General features: G+C 41.2%; 2 protein-coding genes across 3 annotated transcripts in view; one reads left to right on the top strand and one right to left on the bottom strand.

The window, feature by feature from the left end:
- Nucleotides 1–7,507, top strand: part of LOC139761245 (uncharacterized) — a 102,346-nt gene extending 94,839 nt beyond the window's left edge. For both annotated transcript variants that reach the window (XM_071685289.1, XM_071685282.1), the window contains exons 4-5: nt 3,501–3,634; nt 6,215–7,507. In XM_071685289.1, the coding sequence (XP_071541390.1) occupies nt 3,501–3,634; nt 6,215–7,421 (1,341 nt within the window). In that variant the 3' untranslated portion in view covers nt 7,422–7,507. The remainder of the gene's footprint in view (nt 1–3,500; nt 3,635–6,214) is intronic.
- The window catches only part of kel (kelch protein), a 300,707-nt gene extending 285,250 nt beyond the window's left edge, over nt 1–15,457 (bottom strand). The window contains exons 1-2 of the mRNA XM_071685307.1: nt 15,320–15,457; nt 14,151–14,278 (exon numbers count right to left, since the gene is read on the bottom strand). The gene's annotated coding sequence lies outside the window, so the exon portion shown is untranslated. The remainder of the gene's footprint in view (nt 1–14,150; nt 14,279–15,319) is intronic.
- Nucleotides 15,458–19,881: the final 4,424 nt, after the last annotated feature.

The raw sequence follows: 19,881 nt of genomic DNA, 5'->3' as shown, positions 1-19,881 counted from the left end.
CATCTGCTCTGTCTCATCATCATTGTTCATGTGGTTTTCTGATAACATTCTCGGGAGTATGTAAAGTTCTTTCTCGCTTCTTTCTCTACGGCTTTATCATTAGCTAGTCTGACACTATCTCTTTTCTCTACCCTCGACCACACCCATCACCCAAACTGGTCCATTTACCAGCTCACCTAAGCTGATATCATCATCATGATCTAAATCCTTTAATGCTTTAATCATTTCCTCTTCCACCTTGTGAGTGTCGTCTAAAAGACATTCTATGCTTCCTTAGTTCTCATCAATTTTTCCCCCCGTTTCTGAAGTACATCCCACATTTTACCTCTATATGGGAAAGAGATCCCAGTCCTTTTACCCAGAACCTGATGTTGGCTCTTTCCTTCCCCCTCCTCATTTCTCAACCAGGTTCACCTTTGCCCTGCGTCCCTTCCTTGAAGCTGGCTAAGTCCCAACCCCAAACCATCCTTAACTGCATTACCTCTTGTTTCCATTTCACTTTACGTGTAAGCAGCTCGCATCAAAGGTCATGGTCCTTGACCTGTGCTCCACCACATTATGTTCACAATGGCAACACATCCTTTGTTATCTTGATCGACCTTTTTGATCACTGTCATTAGGTTGTTCGCTTACTTAACGAGTCCTTTGACGTGGAGACGTAAAGCGGGCTACGTAAGCGGGGTAATAGTGCAGACGCCATTGTGTTCGTTCGCTCTTAGTTCCTGAGTGGGGTTTGCAACACAAGTTCCCAGTTTTCTTCAACAATACCTCCGACCTAATATTACCCAAGGAACGCATGCATGTACTTTCATCGGCTGAAACGTGGTTATCTCCACAGAGTTCGTCCCTCACTGCATAACTCGTCGTGGCAAGTCCGACTGCTTCACTACGTAAATCTCGGGAACATTTCTCAGTCATCCTATCTTAGATTGCCAAGTGAAAACAAATATGATAATTCTTTTTTTTTTGGGGGGGGGTTCAAACACGTACTCATTATCATTATCACCATTATCATTAATGTCATTATCATTAATGTTATTATCATTATCATTGATGTCATTATCATTATCATTAATGTCATTATCATTGATGTCATTATCATTATCATTAATGTTATTATCATTGATGTCATCATCATTATCATTAATGTTATTATCATTGATGTCATTATCATTATCATTAATGTCATTATCATTATCATTAATGTCATTATCATTCATCATATAATCTCAGAACCTCTGTCTCCGAAAAGACTTCTGCCGCTTGAAGGATGCTCTACTTCCAGGAGCAGGGTAGTACTCCCCTTCGCCAACAGACGACGATACAGGTGACTTTTCCCCTTCGGAGTAACCATAAGCAGGCAGAGTCCGGTAACACACACACACACATTATATACATATATATATACACTCCATTAGAATCCTTTATCAAGGGATTCCTAAAGGTTCTAGGCTGCACTACACTCAGTAGCAGGGACTTGATGGTCTCGTGAGAAGTTCATTGCCGGTACTTTGATACAGCCTCGCCAGAGCTGACTCGTCACTCGCGATGTAGCCTCAAGTAGGTGGAGTCCGGTAACACTGTGTCCTCAACGTTTTAGGCAGACCGCAACGCTTCTTTTTAGGTACCCGGAGAGGGAAGAATCTTAGGGATTTTATGCTGCCGTTCTGAGGAATAATAATTATGCTTTGCTGTGTTGATGTGATGTATACGTGCAGTCTGCAGCTGTAGTGGCTCTACTTCTCAATGACCACCTTCCTTCTCTTCCATCATCCATCTCAATAACCACTTATCTTCTCTTCCATCAACCATTTCAATGATCACTTTCTTCCGCTATCCCTTCAGTCACCAGTTTTCTTTTCTTCCTCTATCTCTGTGACCATTTTCTTTCTCTTCCATTTTCTGTGCGGAGAGCTACTCCGGATTCCCTCATTCTTCGCCTCCTGTGGCTCAGACCTCGTTGTTTTCTCTCGTCTCAGACGAACGCGTATGTCATCTCTTTATGACAAACCGTCACAGATCACCTCCAAAACCTTACAAATCTCACCCAGTTTCTCATAAGCTTCCTCCAGTCTCCTAACTTCCCATCTAAGGTCTGATTGTTTTCCTTTGGTCTTCCTTCTGTCCTCGAGTTCCCCAGTGCACTCTTCTCAAGCCGTTATGACTTTTTTTTTTCCAACAGGCAAAACTCTCTCTCTCTCTCTCTCTCTCTCTCTCTCTCTCTCTCTCTCTCTCTCTCTCTCTCTCTCTCTCTCTCACACACACACACACACACACACACAGTTCTTCCCTTATCTCAAAATTCTCTTTCCAACATCACAACGCATGTTACCTCCAGCAATCACAACTTAGACTATCATCTTACATAGCTCTCTCTGCTTCCTCCAAGTGTAAAACGATTCTCCCACTGGCTTTATAAAGGTCTACTAAAGTCTGATGTAAGCATATTTACGAATTAGGGCCTGAAAAGTCAAAGGCCTGAGAATTCGTATCTAGTCTTGACTTCAACATGAAGGTCGGGGAAAAGAAAATGGTTTGGTGGATAGAAAATTTGGATAGCTTCACCTTATCCTCTGAGACATTTAGTTTTTCATATATCTTATATTTAAAATCTTATACTGTGACTAAGAAGTTATGTCTTTCTTTACTTACTTGATCTTACTTTCTATACGTAAGATAATACATCTATAAAACTGGGTCTGAAAAATTGGTCTCAGCGGGTCCGGAACAGTCTGAATTTCGACTAGCATATGGTGTGGAAACCTTGTGTCCAGCTCTTACTACTCTCCTCCAGTCCCTTTCCACTCCCTTTGCACTTCTCTTTTAACCCCTTTCTTCGCTATCACAACCCGCCCCCTCAACTCCCTTCCAGCTATTGTGAATCTAACGCGGTCACAACACTGCCTCAGCTCTCATAGCGATACTGCATCTCAAAAATACTCCCTCAACCTCTACATTCTCTCTCTCTCTCTCTCTCTCTCTCTCTCTCTCTCTCTCTCTCTCTCTCTCTCTCTGGGCCTTAATGCTCTCCCTCAAGGCTCACAACAGGTTTTCACCTCAGCTAACCTTGAGCCCTTTCTTAAGCCTTGAAAATTTACGAGCGCATTTGTGGCTTTCACGTAACTTCTCAGCCTACACATTCTCATCTCTCTTTTTTTCCCGGCTTTTATCAGCTTTAGCTATATTACTATGCCTTTCTCCAGCCTTCGTAAGTCACCTTTTCCCCTTCTAGCGCTCCCTGCCTTCTACACTATTCACTCAACCTTCAGTTATTTCCAGTCGTTCTGAGCGGCGTCTCCTCATCCATGTTATAATTCTTATTGCTTCTTGCAGCTTCGTAGCTTACAACTCCCAGCGACGTCAGAAACTCACCCTTAAGTTGAACTATCTCTTCTTGACCCTTCCTAGCCCACTGCGCATCTGCCCGTTCCCCTAACTAGTAACAACTCTCTTGACGACCACTGAGAAACAGCCCCTTCTGACCGATTCTTTCTCTTCAGGTGTACCACAACTGCCTCTTCGGGGTGCGATACGACTTCCTGTGCGCCAACTACACCGTCTTTGACCAGAAGAACTTCATATGCCACTACGTCAGCGAGGTAGACTGTGTAAACTCCGAAAAACACTTCGACAGGTAAGCAGTCAAGACCTCGAAGTCTCCGAGTGAGGTCACAGGTACTTTGCTGTTCGAGTGGCTTTTGCCTCGGACGAGTTTTAATGATTGAAGACAGACTTTATTTACCTTCCCAAAAAATCAGACGAGATCCCACGTCCAAGCCTCCAAGTCTCGTGCGAACATCAATAATTTTTACGAAGCGTTGAAAATTATTATTCTCATTTGATTGTGATTTTACATCTACAAATTCGTGTTGCTGTTCATCCAAGGTGAGTGGTAGGTCGCAACAAATAAGACAGTGGGTTCAGTGTCACTGGACTGACGAACCTCCCAGTCATTTGCTAATACAAAGGAATTCAAACAGCAACAGACCACTGGGTCCTTTCGAGGGTGTTTGTGATAGTGGAAGTTATCAGAAACTCACAGATTAGTGTGGTAAAAGTTAGAAGGCGTACAGAAATCATTCAAGGAAAATGACTTGCAAATTGTCATTGTGAGTTAGGAGGCGCAAATAATGTAAGCCGTGAGTTATTCATAGTTTATTCTTAAACGTACCTGTGGTACTGCTTTCTACCACTACCTAATCGTTCCATATGTTAACAAGCCTCTTAAAGAAAAAGTACTTCGCCTCAAACGAGATAAAACGTCTGCCCTGAGTTTGTATCCATTACTACTAGCGAAACAATGCGAAGCAAGTCGTAAGTTGATAGATCATGAGAGCCTTTAATTATTTTGAATACTTAACATTCTCTTTTCTCAGCTAAATAGGTTCTAGTCGCTTAATCTGATCTGGTAGGATTTGATTCTCAGTCCGAGAATCATCTTGGTAGCTCGACAGTGTACTCCATCCATTCTACGTCATTTTTCAGGTAGGTTGACCAAAGGCACATACAGTATTCAAGACGTGGACGAACCAATAAATTGTAAAGAGTAAGAATGATTTCCCTGGACTTACACTCGAAGACACTGCCTATGCATACGTGAATTTGGTTTTCGCTTTTATTCACTGCCGTGCACTACGTACTTAGTTTTAGGTGACCAGAGATTATTACACCTAAGTCGTTTTCTTCATTTACATTTTGCAGTTCAAAAGAATTCATACTGTACCTTGCCTTTCATCTATACTAGCGACATGTAAAACTGCACTTATCGATATCAAAATTGATTTGCCACTTCTAAGCCTAGTGCATCATTTATGTCAGTTTGAAGCTGTAAACGTTCAAGTTCATTTGTAGATATGTTTTCCAGCTCTGTATCATTAGCGAATTTTATCATCTTGCAATGTAGCCAAATATCAATATCATTAATACTTATGAGAAAGAGAACCGACCCCAAGACCGATCCTTGTGGCACTCCACTACTAACCATTCTAAGGCTTAACTATTAATCGCAAATCTTTTGTTTACGGCCAGTCAACCAATTTCCTATCCACTGAAGTACAAGCTCATCAACGCCATTTTACAGTTTTTGCTCGTAAACTCTGATGTGTAACCTTATTGAAAGCTTTTTGAAAATCTAGATAGATAACAGAAACTACTTTTACTTTCGTCAGACACTTGGATTATATGACACAAGGGATTCCGTTGAAAACCGTTCTGAGAGTCGTTTATTAAGTGGTGGCCCTCTGTCTCCAATGATGTATTCCATTACATGTTTTCCGGCTACAAACGTTAAGCTAACAGAACAATAACATCCGGGTTACCTTTTTGTGTGTCGGTGTTACACTGGCAAATTTACCCATTCATCGGGAACTCTCCCCGGGGCAAGTGACTCACTGAAGAGGGCAATCAAGGGTTTAATTATCTCATTTTCCACCTCATCATCGTTCTAAGGATAAAACTTATCAGGGCTTTAAAGTTCTACTTTGTACTCATTCTGTTTATTGCTGAACGTATCGTGTCTTCTGCTTTTATATCACTTTGTTGAACACCGTTGTTCCACTTTCTTACGAGTGAAAACTGGATCCGAACGGGGGTTGCGTCCTCGATCGTAAACACAGACACAAAAAAGTTAGTTGATATTTTCAACGTGGCTTTGTCTTTCTGAACCCGTCACCGTTGACCGGTAAGAAATGGACCTATTGACTGGATAATGACTCTCTTGCTTCTAACATGACTGGCAAATTCCTCAGGGTTTCTTTTTGCTTATTGTAATAATGATGATGATAGTAATGATAATTATAATAAAAAGGGGGGGGGGAGGGACGGGGATTAAGCTGTGTTTGTAGAATTACGGGTGTGGCAATCGACGGATGCCTACGATGGTTCAAGTAAGGTTGCTGTTGTCGTGGTCCATCATACGATATGGCAGGGGTCTCGACGACCTGTACTTTTAATCCTGCAAACAGTGGAGTTCAGTTTTTTTTCTTTTTTTTTGGTGTCAAATATTCTAAAGAATGGAATAAGCCGAGCGTAAGTGTACCTAATGAGCGTGTTGTGTGTGTGTGTGTGTGTGTGTGTGAAGAGAGAGAGAGAGAGAGAGAGAGAGAGAGAGAGAGAGAGAGAGAGAGAGAGAGAGAGAGAGAGAGAGAGGGTGCATTTGGTCACTGTTGTTTGACCAGTCAAGACGATTTGACCCACACCAATTCTCTTCTTCCAGGAACAATGCCTTGTACGTCACGACAACCACGAGCACTACCCCAAGACCAGCTCCCCAGATCATCTACGTGCAGAGGCCTCCTCCCCTAAAGAGAAGGCCGAGGCCTAACCGTGTGCGCATCCCCCAAGATAAGCGCAACAAGGGCAAGCGTCGCACTACCACTACGACGCCCCCGCCAACATACTACGACTATGGTGACTACATCGACTATGATCAGTACGACTATTACAATGATTACACCAGCGAAAGGACGACAACCACGACCACACAGAGGCCTCGTCGTCGCCCCGGCGGCCGTCCCAACAGACAAAGAGGGGACAACCGTCCTGGGGGTGGCGATGGGCCGTTTAACCAAGGATACCGCAAGAGGCCGGAGTTCAAGCCCCAGAATGATGGAGGCAATGCTCCTCGCGCCTCCCGCCTGCGACAGGCCAGCGCTCCGAGGGAACAAATCTTCGACGACGCCCGAGAAGCCCCTCAGGTTCTGCCCCAAGAAACTCGGACTGGGGGTCGTCCCCGTCGTCCAGGTCGTCTTGGACAAAACTCGGGCCAACGACGCAAGAAGCTCACCACCACTACCACGACCGAGGCGTACCCAGAGTATTATTACGACGACTACTATGAATACGACTATCTTGATGACAAGACGACAACTACGACAACGGCCGCCCCTACCGGTCGCCGCAGCCGCCCCCGCAACAGGCCTGGTAGCTCAGGCCAAAGGGAACGCCAGGGGCGTCCGGAGACAGATGCCCCCCCTCCCACCACCACGACAACAGAGGCCCCTCCTGCCGATGAACAACCATCAGGCGGCAATCGAGCTCGCATCACGAGCCGTGGCAGTTCGAGGAGAAATCCAGTTGTCATCAGTCGCCGAGTGGCTCAAGCTGAGCCCGAGGAAGTCGCTCCAGATGCGCCCCAAAATTCGCGACAACGACCTCAACGGCTGGGGCCACAGTTCCCCAGACGGAGACCACAGGGAGGAGGAGGTGGAGGTGGTGGTGAAGTCGAAATCATCGAGGAGGAAGCGCCTTTGGCCCCTGAAGTGAATCTATCTCCAGAGAGGACCCGTGGTGACGCTACGACCGCAGAGGAGCTGCCCCGCGTGAGACGACCTAGACCCAGTAGGCAGGGTAGTGACCAGAGGCCCAGCGGACGCAGGCGTGCCCGGCCACGAGTCCCGGCTCCCGACTACTACGAATATTAACACCTGATATTTATTGTGTACAGTTACTAACTTCTTGTTTTGTACGTTAGTTGTATTGTTTATACATAATTAAACCTTTTAATAAACGAAGGGATTTTATTTCTATTGCAGTCCCCTGTTCTCGTGAGTGAGCAAGAGACTTCCTGGGCCAAAAAAAAAAAAAAAAAATCAAGTGTTGTATCAAATAAAATAATCACTTTCAAATCAATTTGTTTCATACAACCACAATGCGTGCGTATGAATCGATGTAGTTCTATTTGCACCACCGGTGGAATACACGACTAAAAGTTTACAAAATGATTCGCAGAAGTGTATAGCCTTGGAAATAGAAAACAAAATGTACATAAAAAAAAAACTTGCAGAATTGCATTCTCAATATCTTATTATTCACAAAGAATCGTTAGTGAACGGCGTTCTCATACGTATTCCAGAAACAATTTCGTGTGTTTCATTCTTCATGTGTCAACTGGATAACTTGCTTCCTGAAACGTGAAAATTGATACCTGGCTATCCAAAGCGTCGAAGCTCGACATCTGATTCCCTGAAGCATGGAAATTGGCCACTGGTTCGTTGAACCCTTAGCCATAACACTTCTACTAAACACTGAAGCCGAATACATAACTTTCCAAAACTCTAAAGGCCTGTCTACACGAGCGGGCCTGATTGGCGGGCTTGCCCGTAAACGGGCATATTTGACGGGCAAACGATCAAATTGCCCGAAAGCCCGCCGAGCGAAATCAATAAGCTGGTGCCCGGTAGCTGGAGTTTCTACCCTGCCAGACGCAAGATAGCATCGTGAACCCACAGCGGGCCTTCATCCCACGGCATAGTAGCACAGTGAACATTTAACGATGGCAGCCCAGGATAACTCTAGTGAGCCACCAACATTTTTTTGGTCTAAAGCACTTACTAGTACTTTGATTGACCTTTATCGTAAGAATCCATGTTTATGGAATGTGAAGCTGAATAAGTAGACCCACTTGCTAAAAATCGCAGAGTTGCTTCCAGACGAGCTTCTGCTGTAATGCTGTTTCTCATAACTGTGTCTTTCTTTACTATGTATGGCTCCACCTTTGATAACAAGATGTAAAAAGTGCTTACACTCATCCTCAGGTAATTTCTGAAGTCGTGTTCCTCACTACTTTAACCAATCTTTACACCATATCCTTTTCTTCTTTTTCTTCTTGAGACACAAAGCTATTATCATAGAGCACAAAATCTTTTTCTTGACAATGCTAGGCACCATGGTTCTCGTACCGCACTCCACCCGCTACTGGTAACATCGTCGGGCAGGCCCGGCTGTTCATCACTTCGGTCGTGTGGACAACATTCACGGGCAGGCCCGCCAGAATTTGCCCGTTAACGGGCAAATCCGCCAATCAGGCCCGCTCGTGTAGACAGGCCTTAAAGCCAAAGACTCCCTCCCTCCGCCCACTTATCATACGAAACTCCCAGAAGCACTGAAACCAGATAACGTCCCGTCCCTCTCATCTATGATCGAAACTAACCACACGATGTCTCCTTTTCCCCTCTCCATACATCGAAACTGAGACCAAATACCTGTAAAAGCGTTGAATCCTGACGATAACTACCCTCTCGAGGCTTCGAATTTCAGCATCATATTACCCCAACAGTGAAGTATACCACATCCCCCAGGGGTCGTGACCATACACACAAATGTATCTTTCAATTTTTTATCTAAACAAACTTTAATGGTTGTAACCACAAACCTTCAACTATCTCAAAAGTTGGCATATGAGAATAAAAAAAAAAAGCAAACGAGGATATGGGTGGAAAATGGGACGGATATAATAAATGAAGGAAAGACTATCGAATCATCCATGAAAAAGGTGACGGAATGGAGAATGGAGGTGCGAAAAGTGAGGGAGCGCCAAATATACCCGTGAAACTTGGTCCTAACAAAACAGGAGTTTTGTTCGAGGTGGAAAGAGTACGCCACTCAAATGACTAGAAATGATGGGATAAAAGGCACAGGTGCTGGTAAAGTAGGGTTGGAGGTTAGAAGAATATGGGATGGGTATGATGGAGAGGGATATATTATAAACATAGTGAAAAGAGCAGTAACGAACTCAAGAATGGAAAGTTTCTGAGTGTAGGTGGAGTGGTGAGACAGCGAAGCACAGAGTCGAAGCTGCATTTGAGCGGATCTGGAGTTTGTATGACCACAAGGATAAATATGTCGTGTTTGATGAGAGGACGATGGTTGTGACTGTTTTATGTATCATGATAAAGGGGGTACGAATAACTGTAAAAAAAAAAAAAGAGTATAGTTTCTTAGATTGTTTGAAAAGGTCTATAGTAGGGTTCATCAACCATATTCAAAAAGGCCAAAGGAAGCTTTTGCGGGTGAAGGGATAATGACGAGTACACTATATATTTATACTGACGTCAGCAGTGGAGACTATTGTAAAGAAAACGAGTCTAGTATGTGTGCGCAGCATATTAGGAGTCGGAAAAAAACAATAAAAAGGGACTTTGAGAATCTGCGATTTTAAATGGCATGCATGGGATACTTCTGAATAATTTCATAATGAAGGCATTGCTCGTGAGAGCAAAGTTGTATTAATGGGTAACCTGAAGTTAATGCGGGATATCGTCCAAGACTGTATTGTGACCAAGATTTTTTTCTTTTCTATTTTCATGGTCACGTAATACTTGAGTTGATGAGGTGACTGATGTGTACTGCTGATATACAGTGCAATAGCACAGAGGACACTGCACTTGCGTGCAGATGATGCTGTTCTGGTGGGTGAATCTGAGGAAGGAGATGGAACAGTAGGCCACTTTGATGATCTGTGTAGCACGTAGGGCCCAACTTTTGAAAGAGAAGGGAATGTACTGTACAATATCAGTCGGCATGGATGAGAATCACATGTCAACAGCGGTATTAGGCGTCTGGGAACGATGTAAAGATGGTAAGAGAAGATCCTGAGCTGTGAGGAGTGTCATGCATGTGAGAGAACTGGAAGGCAACTGAGGCCTGGAGTGGGTGAGAATATATCGTAAACAGTAAGGCAAGGAACTTACATGATGGGTAGCTCGTCCCACTGAGTGAATATTGTTTCTAATGTCGAGATGGATGTGAATGGAGAGAGAGAGAGAGAGAGAGAGAGAGAGAGAGAGAGAGAGAGAGAGAGAGAGAGAGAGAGAGAGAGAGAGAGAGAGAGTGTATTGTGATGAGGTTTTGCCTGAGGTAAGGCTACCACGTAGCACGTACAGTGTAACTTGTGTACCACAACCTCAGCACCCCAATGACCATACATATCAGTATTCCACTGATCAAATATTTTTTCCCGGCCAACCATCCACTTCCCTTCAACAGGTTTCCGTCTTCACAGTGTGAACAAGTTTCCTTAAGCAGAGCACTGAATGGTCTCTCCATCCTACCTACCAGCAGGCACTCATACTTGTCCTGTGTATGCAATATATCGAATTTCATTACACACACCTATAGTTTGTCAGGCTCTAAATTTAGTTTTTCTTTTTTCTCCTCGCCTGTCTGTTGCTACGTACAGATTACCACATTTCTTTCCCCTTCTTTCAAGGCTCTTTTAATCTTTCATGTTCCACCCCATAGTCTGCTTACAGGGTGTTTCTGAATTTTCTCTATTTGCTTCAGCTTGTCTGGCTGGCGATCAAACAACTGTTTCATTTGCCATGAACCAGTGAAGTATTATCCGTTTTGCCTCATGTAGTGCGAGTCTTCACCATACCGATCATTACTTGGCTTGAAAGCATTATACACCAACTCTGAATTCGTTTCTTGTATGTCATGATTCCTCTGTCCTCTAAGTTTGCTTCACATCCTGTATCTTTCCCTGCAGAGGTTTTGTAGAATCTCGCCTTAAGATTAATACAGTCAGTCGTTCCATTTAGCAACTCAAATTCATCTTCATCAAAGTCCGTGTAGTTCTATTCTGCACAGTTATAAATTACTTCCAGGTCTTTTCGCATATTCTCATTTTCTCATCTTTTCATTTCTCGCAGACTCTTGTGTCGTCTCCGACACACCTTCCTACATTTTCTTTCACTGTCTCTATCAGGTATCGTTATCAAAAACTACTGTTCGCTGCGGTACAACTGAAAGTCTGGAATGGTTCCATTTCCTACCATCATGAATTTTCTCATTTGTTCCAAACTCACGAATCCTTCGTATTTTACGCTTTATTTTTTTTTTCAATGATTAACTTCATGAATCGCTTTCGCAAAGTTAAGAAAAGCAGTTTGTATTTCCCTCCTTTCCAACAGATTCATAAATATCTTTGCAATGAACTTGTGTACTTATGCCAGACATAAATCAAAGCTAGCCTTCATTTATAGTTTATATTAACCAACTGCTCCAATACGTGTTTTCCAACACCTTTCCAAATATTTTCATTACATGTGTTGGTAAGAGGCTTATGGACTAATGGAATACACTTCATTTCGAGAATATCCGCAAGGCTGTTTTCATGTAGGTTATGTCTCTGGTTTTGCTCTCGACATCTGTTATTTTAAGATAAATAGCCTGAATTCCATCCGGTCTTGCTGGCATGATCTCTAAATGACAGATATAAATAGACAAACAGACAAATAGATAGTTGAGGGTATAATTGGTGCACATGGGGTATTCAGTGTTATGAATGAAAATGGTGAGGAACTTGTGGATTTGTGTACTGAAAAAAAAAAAAAGACTGGTGATTAGGAATACTTGGTTTAAAAGGAGAGATATGCACAAGTACACGTATGTGAGTAGGAGATGGTCAAAGGACATTGTTAGATTACGTGTCAACTGATAAGCGTGTAAATGAGAGACTTTTGGATGTAAATGTGTTGAGAGAGGCAGCTGGTGGGATGTCTAATTACTACCTTGTGGAGGCGAGGGTGAAGATTCGTAAAAGTTTTCGAAAAAGAGGACACAATGTCGGGAGAAAAGATCGATATGTCCACCGAGCCAAGAAGTGGAATTACAGAATCGTCAAAGGCGAGGCGAGTAATGAGGAATTTTCGATAAAGATGGGTAAAAACCGGGTCTTGGAGGCATTAAACTTAACTAGATATCGTCTATCTCACTGAGATATCCTGGTCAAATCTGAGTTTATTGAGGAAGCTGTGTCAAGGCGAGATGCAAATCAAGTGGGAGGACATAATCGAAGGATGTGGATAAATGCAGTGTTGAGTCGTCAGTGTATGAGTGCAATGGATTATTTGTGGAGAAGAAATCGTTGAAAAAAAAGAAGAGAAAGAGTAGGGGTCAGGATAGAACCTTGAGGGACACCGCTGTTGATGGAGAAAAGGGGTGAGGCTGATCCATCTACAACCAGAGACAGATCGGCCGGAGAGGAGGCTTGATATGAAGGAGCAAAGTGAGGAAGGGAAGCCAAAAGAGTGGAGCTTAGAGATGAGACTCCGATGCCACATCCTGTCAAAAGCCTTAGAAATGTCAAGGGCAACTACACATGCACTATGGAACGGAAGAAAAGTATTTGATCTACCGTATGTACCAAGGAATAAAGTAAAAGTATTTCCCCTACCGCATATACTAAGGAATGGAACAAAAGTATTTGGCCAACAGCATCCACTAAGGAACGTTCTTCTCAACTGTACAAGATAATAAAATAAAAGATATACGAGTGCATGGATACGAGCGCGAATCTCGATGCCTCAAAGTTTGGTGTCGTTTCGATGCAACTCATCTTTTACTTAAAGTACACCACTGGAATTTGCTTTTCTACATTATGATACGAAACCTTTAATTTCCTTGTTTCCCATATATTCTACATACTCAGCACATTAAGTTCTATAAACGAAAAAAAAAAAACTTCAACAGCATTTTTACATAATAGTGTTTCTATTTGGTATTGCTTAGGCTTATTTCACAGAGATCTATATCCTTCAAATTCACAAAAGGTGTCCCAAATTTAATTTTCAAGAGCAAGTACAAAACTGCTGCATTACAGTAGCTCGACTCGAATCATATCTGAACATTATCTTGTTTATACATGAATGTCGAAAACCTATAAAACGATTAAAACATTACACAGCTTATCAACATAGCACCTTAAAACGGCAGTTCTGTTTTACAAATATATGTGAATATTTTTCCTTAACCAACAGTGTTTCCAACTTTAAAATCTAATATCATTACCCTCTGAACTTAGCAATACTATACGTTCTCTTGTTAGCACTGGGTGAGACAACTCAACCAGTAACTTAAATTTTTCACTATCATTTCCAAGGAAATATGGGCCAGTCGCATAAAGGGAGTGTCTATCGTACAAGAATTATCCTAAACATATAGAAAAGGTGTTATTTTGACGTTAACGGCCACAATGATTCGGGCAGTTGATAGGCCAACAGCCCAAACAACCAACCAACCGCTACAGCGAAACTACATGTCTTAATTTTTCGTAAAATCATTAGATATTCATGAGTGCAGACATTCCTGCTTAAGAATAATATATTTCCTCATGAAAACCAACTTTACACGATCCCCACACAACCATTATAGCTACTCCTAACAGCTACTTACACTTAAAAGGCCTGGCCTAATATTTTTCCCCAGCTTAGTCGGCGATATAGTCTAACTTTGTACTTGAACAATAATTACACGTTATGGGAAACTGTTCCATTCAAGGACTGCTCTCCGGCTTATAAAACTATTCAGACCCCTCTACGTAGACCATGTATTCCCGAGCAAACTTTCTCAATACTTGTATCTGTACTTACCGATTTCCAACTGAGGCAGCATCCACAGGTTCATAGTCCCTATGGTGGAGTGTGCTACTGGCTGAAAGGTCTTCTTTTCTATCATTTCCTCACGTACTTCAGTAAGGACCGAAGTGGGTCCACCATCTCTGTTGAGACACGAAATTACGACAGTGTAAATCATCAGCTTATTTAACACCAGTAAGAATAATGAGAACAATAAGTATATCAGAATAACATCCAAACGAACAGGAAAAAAACGTTCTCTCTCTCTTTATCTGTCTGTATAAACACACATACTCATCAGCTATTGTTGTATGGGTAGTGTGTCTTACCTTCCCCTAACCATCAGAGATTCCAGAGGCATCCTTGCTCACCTGTAGCGTTGCACAAGGAGCTAATGGACGATTCAACATTGGTGTGATAAGAGTGCCGACAAATCATTTCCGTGAAGATAAACAAAGATAGTGAACCACGAGTCCCAAAATGACATCAACCGAGCCAAAATATTCACATCAAGATATTCCATATGAAAAGTTTGTATCTGTGGTTGTCTCCATCTTCAGTAACTAGGTCCAGCAAGTCCTCCACAAATTGTGATCAGCCAGAACATAACAGGGATACGCTTTGAACGGAGCAGTAATTACGACTACGCTATTTACTTATTACGCTTTGAACACTGCGGCAATTATCTTGCCATTATCAGGAGCAATAGTAATGAATTTAAAAATTCTCACCGTAACGACTTCTACACTCAAAATAAAAAATCACATTTCACTGAAAACAAGGAATCTGCCATCACGAACCCAGTTCATTTTTTTTTTCAGCTGAATCAACATAACATCTCAATATATATATATATATATATATATATATATATATATATATATATATATATATATATATATATAGTAATTCTATATCCACAGGTCATTTTTAAATCATGGAGCTTCACATGAAATGAAAACGTGTCCTAAGCTTTCGTTTGAATTGCAAAACCCTCTAGAGTACCCGTGAGACTGTAATTACTATTTGCATTATACGGGGGAAGAGTTAACACTAGTGTTACTTCCTCTTAACCTTATAAATATGTACCATGCCTTCACTCCTATGTCTGTATGCACAGACACGCCCTAAATGTAGGGAGTAATGATTCCCCTTTAACATCTCACAATTTCCACATTTCTTACCGTCCTCCACGATGATTAGCCCAAGCTATCGTATGTAGTGTTACCGTCCGCCTAGACGATTAACCCAAGCTTCCAAGTGTAGTGTAGGTAGTCTAGGAAGGATGGGCGTATGTTGTGCTCCTTCCCTCTGTAATCAAAGACTGAAGGTTTGTTGTCAGTAACGGCTGTATATCAAGAGGACGAGGGAGGAAAGTCGTAGGGGTTATCCAGTTTCATGCAGACGACACCTCCAGGCCGACTTCAACCTTCGCTTCATTTGCTTCAATGTGGCTGGGATTCGGTCTTGGATCGACTGCTTGTTCAGCCAAGCTGTCAAGTAATCTTATTCCCGTATTGACCAAAACTAACAACGCTAGAAACCCAACTGAGGGTAGCACATCTACCCCGTGACTGAGGATTACCGAACAGTAAAATAATTTGTAATTAGATTGGTATTGTCAGTATCATTAATGTTTCAGAGTTTCAAGTGTTTCAGTTTCAAAAGCAACATTCGAATCAGTGGGTCTCATGATGTATTATACTTTAGTGAGATAATCATATTAATGGCAATCTGTTCCCTTTATGGTGTTAAAGCATTGTCATTTACTCAGTAAACTTTACAAGCAAGAATGAAATGATGCTGCAGCATGCAGGTACTCTGAAAGTCGACAGAACCGTCAGTGTAATAAACCACAGAGTTTGGAATGTTATACTGAATGGTAAATTGATCAAGCGATTTTAACTATTAAGGATTTCGAAGATAGTTGCCAGTGGTAGAAAGCTTGGTTTATATTATCAAACCATGTCCTCATGGGTAAATAATTTGAATTTTGTTACTTTGTCATTTTCAAGGAGAGATTTTGTGGTTTAGAAACTGTTAAAGACTACATATAATGAATAAGGAAAAAATTAAGATATGTAAATGAAAAGATTTTATTCGGTGTATAATGCACATTATAAAGACATTGTACATGACATGAAAAGCCGCCAGTGGGCTGCTGGGATAAAGAACTTGACTGTATCCCAAGACTACTTGTGTCTTGGTTGAGAGAGATATAGTTGAAGTGGTCCCTCAGCAGCCCTGGACCACTGGCTGGGAGTTCAGCATGGAGTACAGTCAGGGAAATCAGACACAGAATATAAGAAAAATATCTCCAAAAACATCATACAATAATTCTGTAGCTAAAACAGAGACAATATAGCGAATGAATGAATACTTCACTTACATCAGACTTCATTTTACTGTCTCATAATTCGATGAATCAAATCTATTAGACTGAAATCACTCCATATTGAAAGGTCTTATATATTTAAATGTATCAAAAAGAAATCATACATGTTCGGGCAAAAAAAAAAAAAATGCATGAAAGTCGGTTCTCACAATAAAGTCTGATGGCACAGGAATCACTATCAGACACCTACAAGGGAACGATTCAATGGCAAGGACCAGAGGGAGAACCACAGGAGCAAAAACTTACAAGCAGCTCTCCAGCAGACAGGGACCTAATGGCAATACACCGGAAGCGAAGGCTGAAGAACTGCATTCCATAGTACAGGGATCTAAGGACAAAACTCTTGAGGGAAGGGACCTAAGATCGTTATTCCAAAGGGCTAGAATCCTGAAAAAAAAAAAAAAAACACTAAAGGAATGGACCTAAGTGCAACACTTGAGGGGGGAAGAACCAGAGGACAACATCCTGGTCAGGCACCTGAAGGCAGCACAAAAGGGAAGGAAAGGAATCTGGACAGCACTCTAGGTTTAAAAACTGAAAGTTAACACTCTAGAGGGAAGGGACCTAGGGGCAACACTTCAGGGTTAGAGACCCAAGGACAACACCAAAGGAGGCAATGACCTATGGGTAGCATTCCAGATGCGAAATCCTTACAATGAGATACAGCACACAAAAGGGACTTGATAGCTCAATTTGGAGCTCTCTAGGTTTGGGAACCATGAAGTATAGAGTCTAAGGTTAGGGATTTAGTAAGGATACTTTTGCATCATCTAAGCACTAGATACTTAATTTCTAGTCTGTCTCTTCAGACTCCAAGGAAATTTTAGATGTGAACTAGGCACTCTACAAGAATAAGAGTATTATAGGGGAGCTGCAAATGGAGGAGACACGTGAAGATAAATCATAGCTGTAGCTAGATGGTAAAGGAAGGGTGGAAAAAGGATGGTTTGATACCTATATATGACAAGTGAAAGGTAAGGGAAGGGAAGGGAAGGGGCAACAGTTGGCACATGGATGGACTTTGGGTATGGACGAGGCCAGCCAACCCTACTTTCACGCCTCTTGGCTCACAGAAGTGAGCTAACATTACAGGCCGGTTCAGTAGCACCTTCAGACATTCTCCATCACTTTGAACCCCTAGAAAAACTGTGTGCAAATATTGCCATATGACTTGGGGAACAAGTGAGCCAGGGACATTTGAGTGGGCTGGCTGCCAATAAGCTCTAGACTATGCCGACTCATATGACACTCATGTATGATACAAATGACACAAAAAGTTCAATGTCTGGCAGATCTACAAACTTGATACCTTAATGGCTTTGACATTCAATTTCAGAATCAGACAGAGATTTGTTTTATTTAGATTTATGAAATTCATTCAGTTTTTGTATGGAGCATTATTTCATGGATCATATGTATGGAACTCATGAGGCAAAAGTACATGGATCGAGCATAAGTTGCATAAGGCAAGATCACACGTATATCTTATGAAGCAAAGTTGCATGTATCATATGTGTAACTCATGAGAAAAGATCACATGGATCATACATGTAAGATTTGAATGTGTACATGGAGGGATTCACTTTTGAGGTCCTGTTGGAGACTCGCAAGCAGACATGTGCAAGAAAAATCGAGCAAATGCCACTCACAAGATATATATAATACTGAATGCGATTTACATAAAAAACTGTCAATACTAGCTTGATTTCCTTTTTCAACTATTTATTAATGAGCACCCCAAACAGGACCTTCCTAACACCTGGGACTTCATGGGTCTACCCAAAATTCTGCGGTTTGGTGGAGGATTGAGGCCATGCTCATTTGGTTATACTGAACAATCCCTCTGAGTCAATAGCAGTAATGATACTTGATAGTGTGACATGACTGCTGTGTATCTTCGACTGTGGCCTAACTAACATGAATGAAGCTCACCACAGTAAAAGACTCAAAGAGTTTCATAAAGCATCGCTGATGCAACCTTCCAAGCAATAAATATGTGATATCTAAACACTTCATAGATACTTAAAATGATCTCATGAGTGATTTGTAAAATGCTTAACTTTTCATCAATAGCTGGAAAATTAGTTAAATGTATATACATAAGTATTTCATTCAAAAATACATTTCAATAATCATAATCATAATGGAAAGCCCAGTGGAGCATATCGAACAGTAAATCTCTGCATTTCTGAGCACCTTCTACATCCTCAGGTATATCCACCAATCCACTGAATTCCTCTAGGAAAATGATACGGTACCTAAGGTAATTTTAGGACACATCATCCTGTACACAAAACATGACTTTACATAAATTTTTGATACTAGATAACCATTATATTCTTTCAAGGAGAAATCAGACTGCAAGAACTTATTACATAAGTAATGATTAAAGTGACTTCTTGGTCAGTACTGGCTAAGCCAGAGTGATTTGTTTACTAATCTCTATTTAACAATTATCAATAAATATTCACTACATCACTTTTTGTCAGATATTAGTATTCCTTTTGCCTCATCTTTTTCCTCAACAATGAATATTTAGTTTATATATATATATATATATATATATATATATATATATATATATATATATATATATATATATGTATATATTATCCCTGGGGATAGGGGAGAAAGAATACTTCCCACGTATTCCCTGCATGTCGTAGAAGGCGACTAAAAGGGAAGGGAGCGGGGGGCTGGAAATCCTCCCCTCTCGTTTTTTTTTTAATTTTCCAAAAGAAGGAACAGAGAAGGGGGCCAGGTGAGGGTATTCCCTCAAAGGCCCAGTCCTCTGTTCTTAACGCTACCTCGCTATCGCGGGAAATGGCGAATAGTATGAAAGAAAAAATATATATATATTTTCTTTCTTTTAAACTATATATATATATAAATATATATATATATATATATATATATATATAATCATCCCTGAGGATAGGGGAAAAAGAATACTTCCCACATATTCCTTGCATGTCGTAGAAAGCAACTAAAAGTGGTAGGAGCATGGGGCTGGAAATCTTCCCCTTCAGTTTTACTCTTCTTAAAGTAGAAACAGAGTAGGAGGCCAAGAGATGACTTTCCCTCAAAGGCTCGGTCCTCTGTTCTTAACACTACCTCGCTAAAGTGGGAAATAGCGAATATGCGTGAAAAAATATTCTATACATACACACATTATGTATATATATATATATATATATATATATATATATATATATATATATATATATATATATATATATATATATATATATATATATATATATATATATATATATATATATATATATTTTCAAAACTTGTGGGACCTGGATGTGGAAAGGGAGCTGTGGTTTCTGTGCATTATACATGACA

This window comes from Panulirus ornatus, chromosome 3 (assembly GCF_036320965.1).
Source record: "Panulirus ornatus isolate Po-2019 chromosome 3, ASM3632096v1, whole genome shotgun sequence".
Classification (NCBI taxonomy): domain Eukaryota; kingdom Metazoa; phylum Arthropoda; class Malacostraca; order Decapoda; family Palinuridae; genus Panulirus; species Panulirus ornatus.
Note: the sequence above shows the minus strand (reverse complement) of the source record. Positions and strands in the feature narration are given on the sequence as shown.